At 36.6% G+C, this 22,607-nt stretch overlaps 1 protein-coding gene across 1 annotated transcript in view; it reads left to right on the top strand.

Annotated features, from left to right (window-relative positions):
* The window catches only part of RNF180 (ring finger protein 180), a 62,272-nt gene that overhangs the window by 22,717 nt on the left and 16,948 nt on the right, over window positions 1–22,607 (top strand). Inside the window, exon 4 of the mRNA XM_059492831.1 lies at window positions 18,169–18,394. Within this exon, the coding sequence (XP_059348814.1) occupies window positions 18,169–18,394 (226 nt within the window). The remainder of the gene's footprint in view (window positions 1–18,168; window positions 18,395–22,607) is intronic.

The following is a 22,607-nucleotide window of genomic DNA, read 5'->3' as shown; positions in this document are numbered from 1 at the left end:
GATTTTTTAGTTTAAATGATAGTGTGAGTAGGCAACGTAGGTGGTGGTTTCAAGTTAAAGTGGATGAAAAGGAAGCCACATACAATTCCGGCTGGAACTGGCTGCTTCTCTTGTCTCATCTGACCCATGTTGTCTGGGTTCAGAGAGGAAAAAACCTAAAATTAAATATTTCTCTATTGCTTCTTCTGCCACATCAGATCCTGTTGGGTTTACTAGTTTGCTGCAGCCAGCATAATACTATAGCTGGAATGGTGTGATTGGAGGTAAACAAATGCTAGCTGGTAGATCAGCTAAGCTAGAACATGAAAATATGGCTTATACTTTTGATTTTTGCTACTAATTTGTTCCATATAAATTATAATTAAAAACAATGCATAGATTGTTAAATACATTAAATATGTGAAGTTAGAAAAATCTCAAAAGCAGATACAAAAGTCCACCTTCAAAATTTAGAGAGACAGAAGCTGGATCACTTTCATATTCACATTATAAAGGGTTTCAATACACAATACTCTAGCCCTCAATCCTGTTCACAGCAAATCAGTTCTGGATACAATTTAATTGTATTTAACAATCTAAATCATATGGCATATACCATGATACATTGCTTTGCTGCATGGTCAGGAAGTTTGTATTTTGCCTCTATAGCATTTCTATACTGCTGTGGAGATATTAGGGATTACTGGGTGGGGGTAGTGTTGGGAAGGACTACTTTTTCTGCAACAGAGTCTAAAATATTATTTCAAAATTTAAAAAACTATGAAAGTAAATTTCCTCCTATGTTATATAAGAAAACTTAAAATATCTGGGAGGTGGTGAGCAGGGATGGGGGAAGAGCTGGGATAGGGAGAACCAGTCTTGTGCAAAACTGTGTTGTTTCCAATTTAATTAAGATCAGTTTAAGCACCTGCACACTACCATTTATGAAGGGAATTTATAAAAGATATTAATACAGGTATTTATTTTTTCATTTACAAAAGAACACATCTGAACCCCCAGTTCCAGCTGTGTGTTCCACTTCTGTAATGAAAAGTATTTAACAGTTAACACTTTAGAGAGCACTTCTTAGGCACTAAGAACAGCCTGCTCATCTAGTCATGCAATTGCCCTCTTTCCACAAGGCACTGAGGTTATTTTGGGGTTTAAAAATGGGTATGGTAACGCAGCAAAAGTGGAATACAAACCATGTATCTGGTGAATCCAGTGTTTCCCAAGATACTAAAATAGTTAGAGGGCATAAATTTTAATTTATACTTAATGATGCAAGAGCAATGAAAAGGAGCATCCTACCTAGCAGTTGTGCCTGGGTGACCTTCATGCTGATAGTGTTGGGTAACCAAAGTCTGAACCCTAAGACTGAACTTAGTCCTCAGTTTATTCTAGGAAAGACAGTTTTTCACTCTTGTTTTTGGCTCCTTGCTTTGTACTAAATTTGGTTTGAGTGGACATGATTGTACATCATAAGCATATTAACTATAGAACTATAGAATTAACTACTCTCTACAAGCATTTTTAAAACTGAATTGAAATTACAGAACTGACTGTATTTTTAACATTTGATAGCAGAAAAATTGCCCAGCCATTTTTCAGAGAACTTCAAGGCTTGAAGAGTCAGTCACATTTTAATTTTATCTCTGTAGAAAATTTTTAGTGTCATATCAGAATTTTGGAAAATTAAAAATATTCTCTGAAAAAGACAGTATGTTCTGGAAATCACAGAATCAGAATGGTTTGGTTTAGAAAAGACCTTAAAAGCCATCTGTTTCCCTGCCATTGGCATGGCACTTTCCATTAGACCAGGTTGCTCAGAACCCTATCCAACTTGGCCTTGAACACTTCCAGGGATGGGTCAGCTACAGCTTTTCTGGGCAACCTGTGCCGGTGCCTCACTTCCCCACAGTAAACAATTTCTGCCAAACATCTGATTTAAATCGACCCTCTTTTGTTTTATAGCCATTCCTCCTCATCCTGTCACAGTATGCTCTTGTAAAAAGTCCCTCCCCATCTTTCTTGTAGGTCCCCTCAGGTTCTGGAAGGTGCCATGAGGTCTCCCTGGAGCCTTCTCATCTCCAGGCTGAACAACTCCAGCTTTCTGAGATTCTCCTCAAAGGAGAGGTGCTCCAGCCCTCTGATCAACTTAGTGGCTCTGCTCTGCTCTGAAGACCACTAGTTAGTTCAGTGAGATTACAGCTGGAGAAAGTTTTCAGAGACTGGTGTGAGACCAATGACATGCTGTGATGAGGCTGGAAGACCAGGGTATGCCAATTTAAATTTTAGTTTGAACTGATGCAAAACTAAGCATGCCACATTTTCCAGGCAGTATTTTCTTTGAGACTGTTGAGTACAGTGTAGGTACTTCAGCGAAGCACTAGGAATCCTGGGGTATTTCAAGAGATGAAAATGATGAAAAGCCCAAATATTGATTGAATTATCATCTTGCCCAATTGAAAGAATTGTCATTTGTATACATGTATGTATAAAGGTATATCTCTGGTGCAAACCACAAACCATCTCCAGTCTTGGAGATTGTAATTTTATGTAGTATTTTTCTCAGATGCAGGAATGATACTACGTTGATTTCTGTAATATGGAGCAGTCTGAATTATTAATTTAGTTTCATTTTACAGGTAAAATACTTTTTAATTGATTATGCTATAAATTAAAATATATGCTTTCACTGAGCTGTTATCTGTATTTGAAAGTTTTAAATGAATATCTAATTTAGATATTCATTAGTCAGGATGCTCAAAACCAGTATAATCAAAACCTAAAAATAAATATTATCAGAAGTGTTTAAAAGGCTCTGATTCAGGCAATAGATTTTAAGTTCCAAGAGATTAATTGTTTGCTGGGTTACTGTTGCAAATATCTATGGAATAAGCAATTTTATTTAAAGCTTTAATTGGCAAATAACCTTTGTCAATTGGGTAAAACAAATTCACACTTAACTGTCTAGGAGCACAGACAGTAGCTCCCTATAAGGATAGTTTCTGATGGTAACATACATTTGTTCTGCTGTACTGAAAACTGAAGTTAAAACAGCTATATTCAAACTTGGAGAGCCTGTGTCCTGTAAAGAGTTTTCTTGGATTTTTATGCCTTGTAAAAATTGTTGTAATTTTTAACTGAAATGAGTCATAGCTCTTCTAAGAATCTTGTTAACCTTTGAATTCTTGAAAGAATTGCAGCTCTAGAACAAGGAACTATATCAGATAGCCATATGACGATTTTTACTATGTGTACAGCTACACATTTTATAAAATAATATTTGAGATTATTTTTTCCATTATAAAGTAACTTTTTCCGTTATAAAATATTTTTCCATTATAGAGTAACATCGTTTGATACAAGTAGAGAGCTAAATTATGGTATTTGCTCTATAAATGAGTGTAAAGAAAAAATGAGATGCTATCATCTATTTGATGTTAGTGTGTATACATTTTAAACTTCTGCAAGATTGTTCTTTTGAAATACAGACCTAGAGAACTTTATCATCTAGATTGTCAGATTATGTGCTTTTGTTGTGAACACAGAAAATTAAACGCTCTTCCTGGGAAAAATGAGAACAAAGTCATAATCTTTGTCAAGGGCGATGTCTGTGGTCCTTTCTTTTCAAAGTGTCATTACTACCAAGGCAGTGATGTATTGTTTGCACTATTTGATTTAAATTTTTGTTTGTACCACATTTAGGCACTCAGAAAGTCACCAGTCATTGAAAATCTACAACACCCAGAGACAAGGCAGGCATCATATTTTGGCATTAATTTATCAGATTCTGTGTTGCTGTGTTATCTTTGCAATCTCAGGAGTATCTTAGTGAATAGATTTGGTGCCAGGAAGAACATAGATTGATCTAGTGAGAGCAGGTATGTAATGCAGACCTAGGGACAAGTTCATAATCTCCTTTTCAATGTTATCTGTCATTGATCTCTTCCCTCTTAGTTTGAGGGGCTTATGATAATGGATTTTATAAAAATCATAGAAGTAAGATTTCATTGGGTTTTATTACATTATGGAATTGGTTTGGGCTTTTGACAAGGTCTTTTTACATAATGTTTTAAAGCACTTAATATGAATTGGTCTCTTCTGGCATTGAAAAAATAACTGTTGAAACTCAAAGTTTACATACAGTAATCTAAGGAACAATGTGAATGAAATGTGATTGAAGGCTGAAGAACTATTAAAAACTTGTGTACCTCATTTAACATAGTACTATAATGGTTTCTTATTTTTATTGTGCAATTATCATCCATCATTATGGAACAAGTGACTAGTTTGTTTGTTTTGTTTTGTTTGTTGGTTTGGGAGAAATTTTTTTTGTTTGTTTTTTGATAAAATCATTTATGTATGCCTCTTTATTCCTGTCAAGATACAGTCCTTGGAAGAATAATTAAACACTTATATCTGTTCAGTTCCTTCAGAGCTGCTATATGCTGACCCCAGCCAGCAGCCAAACACCCAGCCAGCCAGCCCCTTGCTCACTCATCTCTCTTGCAAAGGCAAATAGGGAATCCATTCTTGTGGGGGCACATGGAAGGAAGGTGACAACACTCACAGATCAAGATAGTGAGAATTTACCAGGCAAGGTAAAAGCTCTGTGTGCAAGCAGAGCAAAAAGAGTCTATTCACTCTTTTCTATCAGCAGTTAGATGTCCATCTGCTTCCTAGGAATCAGGGATTCAGCACATGTAGTTATTGCTTGCACAGAGAAATACAACCACAATCATTCACCCCTTCCTCCTCAACTCTCTGAACATCACACTCGGTGGTATGGGTCACCTGTCTTGACTGATTCAACTCCCAACCTCAAGCCCAGTCTCAGCCTGTTTGAAACAGGAAAGGAAGCATTCCAAGGAATGAAGCAATAGCCAAAACACAGATGTGCTATCAGCACTATTTTGGCCACAAATACAAAGCACAGACAGACATCTATGCCATATATCTTTATACTATGTATGAGGAATTTTTTTTATTTCTGCATTTGGTTAGTTTTTTGACACACCTTCCAGCTTTTCTCTGCATTGTCTTCCCAGCAGCCCCTCCAGTTCCTGAGTCTGTTTCATACACCATGTATCCACTAAATGATCATGGTTAAATGACTAAAGTTGACATTGATGGACTTCAGAACTAAGACTGCCCTCATGCTTAAGCAGGACCGAGCTCGCATCACTGAGTTTTTCTTTCAGGTTGTCTCCGTCAGTTAAATTTTATTACTTTTGAAGGTTTATCTGAGTACTAAAACTTCTTTTTAGCAACAGAATGTTAGGTGCTAGAAGATTGGAATTTGTCATGCACTCTAAGAATTTGTGCTGGTTGTACCCTTCATAAAGGCTTTATGTTACATCTTCTGCTTAAAGGCTTTAGCTTGTGTCCTTTAAGATCCAAAATTAAGTGCTACCCTTGCATGGAGTGCACTGTAAAAGTCATAAAACGAAAAGTTTGTAGATTAACAAGTTTTATTCTTTGTAAGATTGGCAGGCTTTTGAACAGTGTAAAAGTGAGCTTTGTTGCTCCAATCATGCCCTGCTTTTGCCTGAAGAACTGACATAAATAATACATCTAAAAATGCTCACAGTTTGTCAGCTACAAACTTAAATTAAGGAGGCAACCAACCCAGCACAATCAAATTAAAGGACATTGGTTTGCTTTGTGTGCTTCACTGTATTGAGTCTTTTGTCTTCGCCTATTACGTTTCCTCATTAGAAAATACTTTCTCTGTCCTGCTAAACTAGGGCATAGCATGCTGGCCACATTAAGGAGATGAAAATTATTAGCTAACATCAAAAAGTTTCTAAGACCTTACTAGAGAGTCCTAGAATTTTGAGGGAGTCTGTTGGGTGAGGTCTGTCCTCTACCTCAGTCTACTAGGATTATTTTTATAGTAACTCCATTTTTCCCCTCACTGTTATACTAGATGCAAAGTATGTAATGTCTTTGCTTAATGTCACTATGGATAATTAAAAATGAAACAATCTTTACTTAATATGTTAATGGCAGTGGGCATCTCTTGGATTTTTCAGAAAAGGGATAGATAATCGAGTATCAAACTATAGTACAGTACTTTGCCACAAAAATAAATTGCAGTTTATTTTACACCATGTAGAACAATAAGTCTGAAATAACTTTTCCTGGTCTTTTTTTTTTCTTGTATGTATTTTGAACTGTTCTTTACATGAAAACATTGTAAGTTGTGTGTTCTAGTTTCTTTGTATTTCTACAAATTTCCAAACTCTTTTATATCTTCTTGGTGTCAGTCTTGCAAGTATTTTTAGGATGTCAGCAGTGAAATTTTTGATATGCCTTGTATTTCGATGATTAATTATTTTGCATGTTGGCTATCATAGCCAGATCCAAGTATTCATTATGTCATATATCTAAGTTCAGTCAAATATGTGAAGTATTAGGGCAGTGCATTCACTTTAGTAAATCCATGTATTTTGAGAATTTTAATGAATGTAAATAGCAAGTTATTGCATGAGCTGTTAAACTTTTTAGATAAGGTTTGCCAGTGCTAAGCTAAATACAAAACTATTCATTTTAGACATGAGAAGATGACCATGCTTATGATGATGGTTATGAAAGTGATTATGCTTATGGGGTTTTTTTCTGGTCTACTTTTTGAAAAGTTTTAACCCTCAAACAAGAATTTTGCCTTCATCTAAAGCAAATCATATTTTGTGGTAATGTTGTTGAAAGGTAAGTAGTAGCAGCTACTTAGATTCAGTTTTCTGTTGGTGTATTGCAACAACATTTGTAGTTGTATCCTAAATTTTTTAATCCAGGCAGAGAAATGTGAAATAGTAGATGTTCATTTTGGTTTTTCTGTTTCAGCATCCTGCAATTCCAAAGAAAAGCTTTACAGACTCCAATTTTTTTTGTCTGGGAGGGTGGATTTCCATAATCAGTTTCTGAAAGACTTTGTGGGATACTTCATTAGAAGAAAAATCCACATTATTAAACTGTTGCAAAGAGAAAACATTGAAATCTTTAGAGGTCAATTGTTCAGACCCCTCAAGGCTTTTGTAGGAAGGCTCATGAGAAAGGATGGCACCCTAGAATTTAAAATGGCCTCACTGTCTTTGTAAATAACACCTGAAAATGAAATAGGGTGCAATATCTTGCTTATACAACAGAGAAAATTTATGTCTTGCATAAAATAGAGTGACAGTGGTTCAATAGCTGTTCAGGAAATGTAGTTTGCTCTTCATGAGATGAAGTGTTTATAGAGGTGTATATGAAATTACTAATAATTACAGAAAGATGCATGCATACAAAATTGTTCACTTGTTCTCTGAAATAAAAAATTAGTAATATTTTCTGCTCTGTTTATCAGACAGAAAAGATAACAGCAGCTTAATTTAAGTATCTGGAAAGTGAATTTATTCAGGGGCCAGAATACTGACAGCTGACCCCTTTGAATCCATCAATGTTTAGCACTTTCAGATTGTGGCATCTAACAGTTACATTTGAGGGAAATAAGCTTTTGCACAATTTGGATGACTTTGAATATGACCAAATAAAATACCAAGGAAAGAATGTATTGCTTATTGCTTATTGCTGCCGATACAGAACCACAGTTTACAATAATATTTCTGACGAAGTATCATAAAGATTAAGAGTTGAGGAGACAAGGATTAATCAAACTGAACATCTAGATATTATTTGTCAGAAAAAAACAACATATACAACATTTGGGATGTACTTTATTACTGCAGGTCCACCTGGATTATTTTCTTCCATAGCTCAGGATAAAATTTCAGTGTCAGTCTCCAAGGTTTGCTTGAAAAGAAGAAACAAAGGGGACATATTTTTTTTTCTATTGCTGCATGAGAACATCTGAAACACTTTTGTATTTTGGTTTTTTATTGTTTTAATTTAGCATTGCAATATCTACTACAGAAGGATTACAAACTATAAGTTTTACTGAGTCAGATAATTGTGTTATGAAAATGGAGATAAAGGTCTAGTTGATGGCTATTAACCTTAAAAAATTTTTTACTTTTGAAAATGTTTTTTACAACTTTGAGAAAATCTCCAGAAAGGCAACACAACTTCTGTAAGAAATCAAACAGACTTTTACTTCTATAAGTTTTTAGTAATAGAAAATCTAATATAATTTTCATTATTTTTTTCTAAGTAGAAACAGATACTTGTATATTTTGGGGATTTGTTTGTTTGCATTTTAAGGGAAGACCGTATATTAAATTTTCCAAGTAATATTGAACTGCGTAAGAAGTGAATTAAATTACTTGATTCTAATGAATCTAGGATTATTCCATAGTCATGTTAGTAAATATTAAAAAAAGCAACAGTGATGCAATCTGATAACCTTTACCTAAGTTTCTCATATATATTATTTTTTTAAACCCTTTGTTTATCTAATTTTCCTTCAGAACAGTTGAATGCTGTACTCTAAACACTGTTTAGTGATGGAGTCTATTTAAATAATCAGTATTTAAATTGATTTTTAAAAGCTTAGTCAACACACTTTAAATAGGTGGCCTGATTGTTCTAAGGAAGATGATCACCCAGTTGCTCCAGCCAGATAAGGAAACTCTTTGAAAACCAGGACAGTCCTTTAATTGTCTAAATATAGCTTTAGGTTCCTAATTTTAGGGCAACTTATTTTAAAGCAATTCATCTCACTAAGTGAATCTTTCTTTTAATGTGATATCTCACAAGCTATACCTCAGTTGTGGAAACAGAAGATGCTTGCAGATTCAGAACTCATGATTTTGGGGTGAACGGTGAGCTCAGTCTAAGGCACACAATGGTCGCCCACCCCCAGAAAGAAGGATGTCACCTTCCAAAGGTGTCCAAAAGAAGGGTCAGAGGTGGTTGTACCATAATGCACATCCTGGTGAATAAAAATAAAATAGTCAATTTATCTGGGTTGAATACCTCCTTTGGTCACAGTTGTTATGAATCCTAACAAAAATCTCTTCTATCTGATGAATAAAAGGGAGAATTTTGTGACTTCTACCCCAGTCCTTTGGACTTTTTCCAACCTATGTTTGAAACATATTATTATTGTATTAATAAAACTGGAGTGATCATGTAACCACCACAACTGATGACTGAAAGGATGGTAATGGCTACATAATAAAACTGAGGAATTAGTTTGAAAATCATTTGAAGACATTTTTGAAAAAGTTTTTACTGAGAGTTCAGTTCAGCAAACTCATCTTTCTGTCCCAAATAGTAAGAAGTCTTCTGTAACTAGCAGCCAAAAACTGTGTAATTCTCATTATGTTGATCTTTTGCTAATTGCTAGCAGAAAAATCTTTGTACTTGCTGTAGACTTTATGAATATAAAGAACCTTACCTTGGAGCAGGCAAATGCCAGGAGCAATAAGACTGGTAAGAAACTAAAAATCTGTACATTTATCTTATTTTGGAAAGCAGTGTTCCACAAATGGAATGACATTGATTTATAAACAGTTTATAAACACTGTTCAGAACAGCAGCCAACCTCCACATCTGACCAGCTCTCTTCCATTGCCTACTCCACTTTCTGCTGTATAGTGCTGGGGGAGAGACATTTGTAAATGGTAAGAGTTGGTATTCTTCATTAAGTGTTGGTTGTATGCTGTTACCTCAGATCATGTCATGCATTGCTGTAATTTGCCTTTAATTTATACTGAATGACCAGAAGCATTTCAAATGCATTCTTTCTAGTACTATACTTATGCAAAGATGCCAAAATGTAGCCGCACTGTTCAAGGTATGCTTTTACAAACATTTTGTTATGAGCATTTTCCCTAAAAGCAATAGTGTATACTTTCACACAAATCCTAGAGAAAGAATTAAAAAATAAGCCCTTGTCTGTTATTTCAGTGCTCTAAATTGTTTTGCTAAAATTAAAAAAAGAAAACAAAATCTGGTTCTGCAGGTAAAAAATTAATCTAAAGCCAAAATATTTTCTGATTCTTCATCTCATTTGTATGTAAACTGACAGGACTATATCTTTTTACCAGGAACCAGAACAACTGCAGGTTTGTACTAGAGGGGAGTTGCACTCACTGTACTAGTGAGGTGGACTTCAAGTGTAGATAGCAACTGTTTTGCTCTAACTAACAAAAGCCAATCATTTTTTTACTTCTTTAGGACTCTAATTTGACCTTCCAGCTCTAATATATTTGTAAAACATACAACATCTGTAAAAAAAGAAAAGAAGTTTTTAAAAAAAAGTTTTCTCTGCAATTCATGCCAGAAGGCCAACAGATCCTTTTCTCTATCATTGAGGCATCGTATCAAGGTTCTGTGAGATTCACAGAAATTTCTGCAGGCCTCTGGGAATGAATTTTCCTTCTCTTTGTTTGAAATAATGGTTTCAATAAAGATTAATAATTGTTAATATTTGCTTTATTCTTAGATTTAGTGACACTAATAGCTGTGCCTGGATGTTTATTTCTGGTGGCAAGCTTCATGTGCTACTTAACTATAAAGCCGACATTGTCTTTTTACATGCTATATAAACTATATATGTGTTTTATGAAAGGCAAAATGAAAACAAAGATAAGCTTGTAACATGGTACTAATTTCTTATATACTAGTTAAGGGTGATTATAAATATTAAGGTGTTTATATGATTGTGGTACAAGAATTTTGAGTAATATTTATTCCAGTGGCCCATCTCTCAATTATTCTTTATAATTGAATTATTTTAATAGGAATGAAACCTTATTATAAACCTATAAATTAGTTGCAGGGATCTTCAAGATATTTTCATAAAAGCTGTGTTTAGACATGTTCCTTAAATACAATACTTCTTAGAGAAATTTCTAAAAGGGTAATAATATGTAGAGCTGCCAGTTTAGATGTGTATTTCAAAAGCCTAAAGGCTGGTACTCCATAGAAGGAACTGCAGAGATTAACCAAATTGCATAACAAAAAATGCTTTAAAAATTTCAAATCTGTCATAATAAGAAACTGAAGTATATTATATAAGATGCTTGGAAAGAAAGGGGATAAGTGCATAATACTTATGTACAGTGCCTAGCACAAGATACATTCAGTTTTGTGTGGCCTGTTTCAACTTGATTAAAACAATATGAATCAGCAATAAATTAAAATAGTAATTTTTTTGGATGAGGTAAGGACACAAATGAAAAGAAAAGTTACTAGATAATTTACTTCCCCTTTGTTTGTTTTTTTCTGAGGTCTTTTCGCACTTCTTCAACAAAATAAGTCTTTGTCTCCTGACAAAGTAAAAATATCTCATTGAACCAAATTGGTTAACTTGCTATGTCTCAGGCATTCTATAATTCTTTTCTTTCTTAAAGGGCTCTAGTATATGTGTCCTCTCAGTAGTTGTCTTAGAAGCCTTGGTCTGCAATGCACTCAAGATCATAGCATGCTTTGCGTTAGAATCTACTTCCAGCCCTTTTCCATGGACAGAGGTGCCACTCACTAGACTGGATCACTCACTACTCCATCCAACCTGTACTTGTCCTTGATGAACAACTCCAATGCCTATGCCTAAGGCAACTTCTAAATGAGGCTGAATAAAAAACAAACAACCAAACAAAAAAACACAAACAACCTCTCCCCCCACAAAAAAAAAAAAAAAAAAAAAAAAAACAAAAACACCTAGAACAAAAATACAACCAAAATAAAATATAAATTAAAAAATACCACAGTTAGCTTCTCAGCTCTAGAAAGAAATTTCTCTAAAAAAATAATGAACAAAATATCCTCCAGTTTTTTCCCCTAGAGTAATTTATCAGTCCCAAATGCAGCAGAGAGAGTCTGAATGAGCCAGCAGTGCAGTGCCCAAGACTGTCCTGGGTGCATTAGGGAAGCATTGCCAGCAGGTCATGAAAGGTGATCCAGCCCTTTTTCTCAGCCCTGGTGAGGCCTCACCTGGAGTGCTGTGTCCAGTTCTGGGCTCCTCAGGACAGCAGAGACATGGAGCTCCTGAAGTGAGTCCAGCAGAGGGTTACAAAGATGATTAAACAGCTGGAGCATCTCCCTTGTAAGGAAGGGCTGGGGAACTGGTCCTGTTCAGCCTCAAAGATATGATTGAGAGGGAGCCGTATCAATGTGCACTGGTGTCTGACAGGAGGGTGTCAATGGGATGGATCCAGGCTCTTCTATGAGGTGCTAAGTAATGGGAAAAGAGCTATGGCCAGGAACTGATGCACAAGAAATTCCACCTGAACATGAGGAAGAACTTCTTCACTGTGCAAGGGAGCAAGCACTGGAGCAGATTATCCAGAGAGGTTGTGAGTCTCCTTCCCTGGAGACACCCAAAAACTGTCTGGACACAATCCTACTCCCTGCTGGAGTTGGTTGAAATGAACCACTGTGTGGTCCCTCCCAACCGGACTCATCCTGTGGTTCTGTCATTCTGAATGGAGAACATGGCAATAAGTGGCTCCTCAGAGCTGCTTGGGCAGCTTGGCTCTGCTTTGAAGATTTTGGCTTGCCTTTGAGCTTTTCTGGAATGTTGTATGGTGAGAAATTTAAAGTGCGGGGAATGTAGACTCAGTTATTGATTTGTAAAGATGTTTAAGCCATGGGCATTGATCTCTCTACCCTATTATGATTTTTATGTTTCAAGCTTAGTTCTGCCAGACACCAGAAAATATGTCCTTTTGTATTCATTATACTTGTCAACTGAAACAGTGTTCAAAGGCATACAAACCCTGGCATACCTTATAGCCTGATTTGGAAGAACTTCTGCTAATATAGCTAGCAACATTTTTGAGTAGGATTTTTCTGCATTTTAATATTAGATTTATTTTTTTTCTGAGTTTACTTTTGAAATGCCGTTAGAAGTCACTAACTTATTCTACAGAAATAAGTCTAGTTAAATTCCGTTTGAAGCAAAAGAACACTTAAAAATTTTCTCATAACAATGACAGTCATTCAGTCCCTGTGTCTAATATATCTGTCAATTTTAAGACATTTTCAGGAAGCAATGTACCTGATGTAATAAGTCTTGTACCAGTTCTGTTTGCAATTGTCTAAGAGATTCTAAAGCTGTTGTGGGACAATGTGAAGCTACTGATATTTTTGTCCAGCAACAACCAAGAAGCATTTATTTCTTTTTGTTCTGTTTTTGTATTAAACAGTATCAATATTCATTCTTTCTCACTTTTTTAGACCTGAGGTGTATGATTCCAATTCTGCATTATAATTGAAGAGTTAGGTTTAGAGCTAAAAATCATTCTAGAGGCAGTTTTCTTTGCAAGATAATAATGTGAAATATATAACTGATTTCCCCTCAGTCATCATTCCTTTCAACTGTGGACATTTTTGAGATAACAAGGCATGCTGAATAGGTCATTTGAAAATGAATGGTTTTGCAGGTTGGGTTTTTTTTCACAACAGGGCAACTTTGTCAAATGACATATGTGCCTTATTTGGTTTTGCCACTGTTTTGATCATGCTTCCAGGTTTTACTCTAAACTTCCTTTTACTGATAGCTTTCATACGAAATCTTTTCTTGAGTGTACGACCACTTGGTCTGGGTCTTTCATATGATTGCAGGTAAACCATACATTAGATAATGTGTTGCATTAGATATCCAGTGATGCATGTATTCTTTCTGAATGTGAAACTGAATCAATTACTTTCCTGTAGTCCAGTAGCAGAGACTTCTCACAAGCTCCAATATCCATATTTCATAGCTTCATGCCCCTTCTCAACCACTGCTGTATCAGACTCCTTGTTCCTTAACATGCTTTATAGGCTTCTCAAGCAGAAGTTGATTCCTCTCTTTCATTAATATCCTTCAGATGTCTCACTATAGATGTCCCCCTATATAGGGATTACTGTCAAAGCTGCATTAGCAGCTCCCAATCAGTGTGGGAAGATGAAAGGCTCTTACCTTTCCTTCATTTCTCAGGAGCAATAGTTTTGCTTTCCAGCCTTTTCTGTTATTATTTGACAATCTTTCACTGTCCTTGATGTTTACATGTACTTTCTTAATCTTGTTTGTACTGTAATCCTGTAAGAAAACCAACCTGGATTATGCTTGTTAAGTTTTCATACACTAAAGCCCTGGCTCTAGTAATATATATAGGCACCACTTAATTGCAAACTAAAAAATAATGACTTTTTAAATTTTTGTGCATTAGCTTCTTGCACAAGGAAGTTACTTGGGTTTTAGCTTTGCAGTTCTGAATAATGCCATGTGCCTGCATAGATCTTTTGAAAAGGGGCACCAAGCTGTAGAAAAGACATCTCTTCCACTAAGAAAATTACTCCTAATTAGATCTTGTTTGCACATTAGAATAATTTTGATCTTTTGATCAAATTGCAACTTTTGATAGTTGCAATTGGTTCTGAGATACCTCTGTCCGTGCATCTTACCATTATTGCAAACCTGTCTCAGAACCAGCTGTTACCTGTGAGTCCTCAGAAGTTTTGCCTCTAGCTGTCTTAGTTACCAAATTGCCATTTGAATGACATTTATCTTGCAGTCAGCTCCTCTAGACACAAGGTGTATTTTCTTTCCAAACACTTCTCATTAAAACCAGTTAGCAAAAGCTTTCTGTATATTGTTTTTGTGCTAGATTTTAATTATGTTTTTGACATTGCATAGGATCATAGGGTCACTTACGTTGGAAAAGACATTTAAGATTGAGTTCAAACACTTAATTCTGCCCTGCCAAGCCCGTGTGGCAGCATTGGAGGGGACTTTCACAATGTATTAGTGTTTCCTGCTTTCTGCTGAAGTCATCAGTCATGTAATTACCTGAGATTACTTTCCTCACTTTCTCAGCGAAATTATTTGCCACTTTTTTTCCCAAAGAAATGGTATAATGAAGAATTTTAGAATGAATTCATTCTAAAATTACTTAGCTGTAATAAATTTTGTTACCCTTTGCCATTCTGTTCTGGTGTGGGTTTTCTGTGCTGTAAGTGTAGAGACAGTCTGAGTTAAACAGTTTTACTGATAGTTGTAATACTCTAGTATTTAATGTTGTCTTAAGAACCTTTCCTACAGCATGGAGCTGGAAGTAATGGTGCCAAGCTGTTCCTGTCTGTATCTAGCTTCTGCGGCTGTTAGTGCAGCCAGACTTGTGCTTCCTGCTTATCAGTACATCCTAGTTGCTCCTGTTGTAAATTTCACTACACACCGAAGTTTTCTTCAGACCTGTCAAGTGGAGAAAATCAAACTGGAGCAGTAAGTGCTAAGGTAATAGAAACTGTTGTTGACAGTTCTTAGACTAAGTTCTAAGGTAAGAGAAACAGTTACTGACAATCATGGTTGTACAAGACCTTGTGATTGGACACAGTGCAATGTGGTTTTGGCACAGCAGCTCAGAATTTACAAACACTCTTGCCACATAATATCCTGGAAAGTGCAATGCAAAGGCTAAGGTAGAACAACAGGACAAATGTTTGTCCAGAACAGATAAATCCTGGCTGAATTTTTCTGTATTTTTAATGCAATCCACAGTATTGTATTGCATACTGTTAAGGATTTACTCACTCTTTGCAGAGTTCAGTAATTCCTGTAGAGAGAGATACTCTTTGGGAGTAATGAGAAACACAGCAATCCAAACCATAAGTGTAAGCCATAAATGTAATAAGCCATAAATGTAATCTTCTCTGAAACATCTATAGATTTCCATATCTACATAACCCTAATATTAACAATTGTCATTAACTTTTGGTACCAGTGTCAGGCAGTAGTGGTCTGTCATGGCCTATGAGTGTCAAAAGTGGCCTCTGTAATGCATAGTGTGTTGGATTGACCCTGGCTGGATTCCAGGCAGCCACCAAAGCTTCTCTATCACTTCCCACCACAGCTGCACAGGGGAGGCAAGGACTGGGAGTTTAGAGTAAGGGGGATGAGAGAAGAGTTTTGACGCTCAGCAGTGTCTTGATAGGCTCCTATCCTGGTTTTTTGTGGTGGATCTCTTGGTTATTGCAGTATATTGGGTTCTGTGATCTGTGAAAGAGAAAACCAGAAACAGAAACAAAGAAGATGGATAGAAGAGGCAGAGCATAGTAAATGTCTTCTGAGTGTCTTCCATAATGAATAAAAGATTGGTTGCTTCTTTAACCCAATATCCTCATTCCACAGAGTTAACTTTTGCAGTAGTCAGGAGAGGGCATGGCTAAGCTCTTCAAGGATTATTCTGTTCTACCTTGTGTCATTGCTGGGGTCGGGGAAAGAGAGTCTCTTCCAAAGAGAAGGGCTTCCTTCCAGTTGAGTAAGTGTGGTGCAGGTTCTGAGCTGGAGGGAGGGTTGGATAACATCGGTTCCAAGCTGGAGGGGGCAGTCAGGTGGCACTGGTTCTGAGCCAGAGGGAGCAGTGGGGTATTTATGTCAGGGGTTTCCACAGTGAACAATAACCGTGCTTTTCCTTATACTTATATATATATGCCTTTAGTATTGTTGCTGTTACTGTTCATATATCTCACTACCATTCCCAGTTTTTGTTCTTATCTCAGTCAGTGATCTTCACCTTTTGTGCCTCCCATTCTCCTCTCCAGCCCTCCACAGAGGGGAGGGGAAACGAGTTGAGTGGCACATGGTTTGGAGAATCTCAGCGGGAGCACTAAATAGAAGAGTACTATTCCTAAATCATGACAGCCAAAAACCCAGGGTGCCATAAATACCAGATCTTCAGATTACTTGGAAAGGTTTAGTCATCTTACAGGAGCAAAGCCAGAACATGGCAATGCACCACAGTTGTTACATTCATATAGGATGAGCACCATTTGGGAAGTCCAGCTATGTCTTCCTACAAATATAGCAGTGCAAGGAAATTTGGAGTACATGTGCTGACAAAAGCAAGCAGTTACCAAAGATGATAGGAGTTCCTATACTTTCTACTCTAAGGTTTATACTGTGCTTTGTAGTAATAAAGTTGTGGCTTGTTTTGAACTCATTCTTGCTGGAACATTAAGTAATTATTCAATTACAAACATAAACATTCACAAATTAATTTTCAAAGGCAGAACCATTCACAGATTATTTTTAAAGTTGTTTTTTTTTTGCCTTTCTTGGCACAGCAAAGGTATTTTCACACCTGAAGGATGGGATGCCATCCAGAGGAGCATGTACAAACTCAAAGAGTGGGTGTACAGCAATCTCTTGAGGATGTAGTAAGACCAAGTGAAATGTGCACTGGTTGGAGCAAGTCCTGATATCAGTACAAGCTGAGGCATGAAGGAATCAAGAGCAGCCCTGCCCAGAAGGGCTTGGGGCTGTGGTGGCTGAGAGGCTGGACATGCCCCAGCCATGGCACTGCCAGCCCAGAGAGCCACACGTGTCCTGGGCTGCATCCAGAGCAGGGTGGGCAGCAGGGCAGGGAGGGGATTCTGCCCCTCTGCTCTGCTCTGCTGAGACCCCACCTGCAGGGCTGCATCAGCTCTGGGGGCACAGGACAGCAAGGACATGGAACTGCTGGAGCAGGTTCTGACGAGGCTGCCAAAATAATTAGAGGAATGGAGACTGAGTATTTGGTTTGTTCAAAGTGTGGTTTTGTTTGTTCAGTATTTGGTTGGAAAAGAGAAGGCTTAAGGGTAATGTAATTGTGGCCATTTAGTGCCTGAAGGGAGCATAAAGGATGGAGAGAGAATATTTACAAGGACATGTAGTGATAGAACAAGGAGACATGACTTCAGTTTGCAGTAGGGTAAGTTCAGATTTGATATTAAGTAAAAGAATTTATTTTGAGGGTGGTGAGGCACTGTAACAGTTTGACCAGAGAAGTTATGGATGTGCCATTATTGGAAATGTTCAAGGCCAGGTTGGATGGAACTCTGATCAGCCTAGTCTCAAGAAAGGGATCTAGCACATGGCAGGAAGGTAGGAACTAGATGATCTTTAAGGTCCCATTCAAGCCATACCATTCTATGTTTCTGCCTTTTTGTAATGCAGATACATATAAACTGTAAAAATTAATTTTAAAAGAAGAAATCTGATCATAATAGAGTTTTACTTAGCCATTTTGGTTTTGTTACTTCCTTCTTTTACTGCCTTGTGATTTTCATCTTTCCCACAGAGGACTTTTTCTGATATTCCTGTTTTATGTTTCATCATCTTTTTAAAAGTATTAACCTGTATTAAATTTAAGAATATCACGTGTGTGATATTAATCTTCTTAACCATTACTGAAAATGATCTTCTGGACAATTGGTTTATCAAAAATAGTTATGAGCTGAATGTGAAAATCTGTTCTCTTTTTCTTCTTGCAGCCTGCAAATGATAACCTACATACAGATGATGAGCAGGAACTCAGAGGAGATAAAGAAAGCTATCTCTGTGCTGTGTGTCTGGATGTTTATTTCAACCCTTACATGTGCTATCCATGCCACCATATCTTTTGTGAGCCTTGCTTAAGGATGCTTGCCAAAGACAATCCAACCAGCACTCCATGTCCACTGTGTCGTACTACAATTGCCAGAGTTTTTTTCCAAACAGGTATAGAAATGAAGGATTTTGCACTTATTTATTTTTTACAAATAAAAATTATTTGTACTTTTCCTTCCTGTATGCATTCAGAGCAAATTTTGGTAATGTTAATCCACTGTGAGATTTTCTTTCCATTTAACATCTCCTAATAACATTCCATGCAGGTTCTCTTCAATGTCAAGAAGCTATTCGGGACATGTACTTTTAAACTTTTTATTTTAAAAATGAGATTCTGATTGCTTTCTTTTCTGGTAGAATTCTTTTGTTTCTTCTTCCTGAATAATAACAAGCTCAAAACATAATAAACATTTCTCAAACTATCCTAATGGAAAAGTATTTTCAAAATTGCTCACTTCATGGCGCACACAAAAAATGCTCTTTTCATTTATGACATTAAATTTAGAGACAATTAAAGGCTTGGAGATCATCTTCTTAAACCCTTGATCATCTTCTTAAATTCTCCTGTCCTAGCCTCCTATACCCTCATCTCTAGTGTTCCTTACTCTTAACAGTAGAAAAATATGGTGGCTAGGGTGTTTGGTGTCAGACTAGGTATAGAAATAGAAGAGGGTAAGTAGTTCTGCAGATAGAATATCTGGAACAGCATGAGTCAGTCTTTTATGTCCAAAGCTTATATGGTAGATTCAAGTGCCATTGATAAAATTGCACCATGTATCTTGAGTCAGGTCATTTACAGCACTTAAAACTATGCAGAGACAGTTCACAAAGTAATGGAAATGACTCAGCCATGCAGGAGTGTTTGTTTCATTTTAGACGCTACAGAGATCTTGCAGAGATCCTCTTTAAGCTGTTGTGAGTGCTGTGATGATGGCAGGTTAGGGATGTAGACTGAAGTATGGTTTCACATTGATCAGCAGAGCTGCCCACTTCTGTTTCTGGTTGTCCACAGACTCTGCTTTTGAACAGACCTAACTTTGTATGATTTGATGGCAGGTCAGTTTGAGGAACTGACTGGGATAAAGAACTCATTTGGGTGGGAAGGAAGCATTTTTCAGGTGAACCTATTGCCTCAAGGTGATTCACTGAGCAGCTGCTGGTTGCCAGGGATAGAGACTGGCTATACCTGCACTGATGCACTGCAGCAGAGAAAATGGGTGGAAAGCTGCAGCCTGAGCACTCTCAACCCCTACCTGTCTGCTGTATAGAGATTTCAAGCTGTTCTCTTTTCATTTTCCTAATGTTTGATGCTCCCTTCAATTTGATGTACAGATTAAGTGTGTTTCACTGATAGATAGTTAGGTTTTTCTAGGGCTATTTAAATTTTAAAAAACCAATTTAGCAGATTTGCTGCAGAAAATTACCACTGGGAGAGCACAAAAGTAGAATAAAGATGCTTTCTAAAATGTATTTGCAAAACTTTTCAACACGTTACAGTTTTCTAAGTGAAATATTACTAGGATTATTTGTAGCCTTTGAGTACCTAACATACAATGTGTAAAAATGCCTGGTGGGAGGGAATGAAGAGGAAGGAGCCAGATTCTTTTGAGTGGTGCTCACTGACAGCACAAAAGGCATTCGGTATGAATTCAAACACAATTCAGATCCCATCTGAACACAAGAAAGAGCTTTTTTTTGTTTGAGAATGTCAAGCAGTCTGGTCAGAGAGGCTGTTGAACACCCGTCAAAACCCAGCTGGTTCTGGGCCCCTGTGCAGCTGACCCTGCCAGAGCAGGTTGGACTAGCTGTTCTCAAGACATCCCATTCAACCTTACCCACTCTTAAAATATTAAATAGGTATGCAGCTCTTTTGAGGAAGAAGAATTATGTGCCTAAGGAGGACATAATGTATCATAGATTTGTAAATAGAGTCTACTATAAATAGTGGACCATGACAGTATATAATATATTTTGTATTAACTACTTCAGATGAAAGAAATCTGCAGCTATTTGTATATTACCATTCAGTATATAGCAATATGTGCTTGACTTAGTAATATATTTAAAAATAGGTACAGTAATTTAGCTTTGTTTTATTATATATACTAAGAAAAATATTTTGAAATATTCCAGTTCATACTGGAACAACTTTTAAATTAACTAAGGGGTATTGATGATGATATTGTATCCTCAGAGGAATTAGTAAAATCAGCACATTAAGAAGATGAATGGTGCCAGAGCAATGTAAAGCATAGTAATTTGGGTTTTTTTTCCACTCAGAAGAGTTATTAAGCCTTTAAAAACTTATGCTAAAGTCACTGCTACTATAGGTTTGTGCAGGTAACAAAGCAAAGTTGCTTGTAGTCTTTACATACTTCTCTAATGCTGCAGCTGGGATGTCTTATGTGCCTCATTAATTTATTTTCGATGCTCTCTGCAGCTTTCCTTTTGTAAAATATGTGTGAGTGCATATATTTTACAAAGATTTGTCAAAAAGAAAAAAATTTAAGGATATACTCAGAAGTTCACTCTTTAGCTTGTACAGTTTTGCAGACTGAGCATAACTGCAACAGAAGGATGCATCTAACGTGTCAAAAAAAAGGGCTAAGACATCAATTATCCATCAATTATGGAGAAAATCAGTGTTTAACTGAGAGCTACAAAGCCATATTTGACTCACAAAGGCAATTCCTCTGGCCAGTTGCCTTGGTCAGCTGAGCCTTTTTTACAGGATCCCTTAAGCATGAGTTCCAGTCCAGATAGGTTGCTCTATGGTGCTTACTATGCGTTCCCATCTTTCTTAAAGGCTTTCTTAGAAGCCCTTCTCCCATCAGGATAAACTCACATCTGATCAGATGACAATGTGCCCAGGATACACATAAGAAAACAGCTCTTGAGCTGATTCCATCAAGTAACTTAACTTAAAAGAAGCATCTTTTAAATGCTTCACTTACAGGGACAGAGTGATCTTCTGCACTTCCATTAATAAAAATTTAATTTATGTCGTTTGCAAGAAGGGCCAGATCTGACACACATGTGCAATAAATCCACCACTTTGGAGAAATACAGATTGAGGGTAGAGGTTGTGCAAGGGAGGTCCAGGCACGTGGCAGGGAAAGAGGGTCATGTACCTGCAGAGGGACAGGTGACCTGGCCAGCCTGAGGGGATCTTTCATTGAAAGCCCAGCCAAGCAGGCTTCTAGAAGCCAGTAAGACTTGTCACCACTGTCTTTTCTGAGAAACAGGAATTAGATGCCTCACCAGAGGTTTCAGTATTTAAATTTGAATAAAATTGAAAGAACTGTGTTGATTTCTGTGGTAGCAGGAAAATAAAATGTTCTCTGTGCTGTGAGAAGCAAGCAGAGTCTCATCAAAAGCCTGAATCTCAATAGTACTTAATCCAAATATGTTCAGTAGCATATAAAGCTCTTTCATAAAAATTTAAAAAACACTAGTGAAAAATGCACAGTTTGTTCATTTTACATTTTGGAGAGAAAAGGCCCTTTCTCCTTCAGTGACAGCAGTTTATATGTGCAGTAGCTCTATTTTCACATAACGAGATGGAGGATTTGAAGATTCTGTGCTCTTCATGTATTGTGTAGCTTCATGCCACCTGCATTGTGACATGGTGAAATAAAGGATAAATTTTAGAATCAAACTAGCATGGGGTTTTTACTTCAAATCTGTTAATATCTTCATCTTACACAGAAAAAGCTACTGGAAGCAGAGGCATTTTTTCTTCTTTTTGGAGCCTGCTCACAAAAAGCTTAGCTTTCTTAAATTTGCCAGAGAAAAAGATTTTATCCTTTCATAAAGTATTTCTTATTGGAAAAGTATGTTCCATTACATTGGACCACATGAAGTAATAAAAAAAGCCTTCTGAAAAGTTCTGTGAATGTCTTTTCTTACTTTGAAGGTACAGAAAGAATTATGGTACCAGCTACTATTAATATTTATCTGGAGCCATCTTGGTTTGGAGGCACAAATTGATGAGTAGGGGGTTGAAGTTTTTCCTGTTAACTACTAGCTTAGCAACCCTGTTTGTTATCAGTAGATCAATTCTATGGTAGCAAAATACTGTTGTTTTTAGTTTTCCATTGCATTCCTATGAATACTTAGTTTGGCAGTTTTAAGTTGCAACCATGTAGGTATTTCCCCAAATTATACACTGAGAAGATGTTGATTTCTTGAGATTAGTGCATAATGCCAACTCTTGCAAGGTGTCATGAATCATCCTACAAATGTTTTCTTAAAAACTTATAAAATAATTAATTAACAGGATTAATTAATTAGTATTATTAACTTCCTGTTTATCCAAAGTATT

This window comes from Ammospiza nelsoni, chromosome Z (assembly GCF_027579445.1).
Source record: "Ammospiza nelsoni isolate bAmmNel1 chromosome Z, bAmmNel1.pri, whole genome shotgun sequence".
In the NCBI taxonomy this organism is placed as follows: Eukaryota; Metazoa; Chordata; class Aves; order Passeriformes; family Passerellidae; genus Ammospiza; species Ammospiza nelsoni.
The sequence above is the reverse complement of the archived record's forward strand: the minus strand, read 5'-3'. Positions and strand labels throughout refer to the sequence as shown.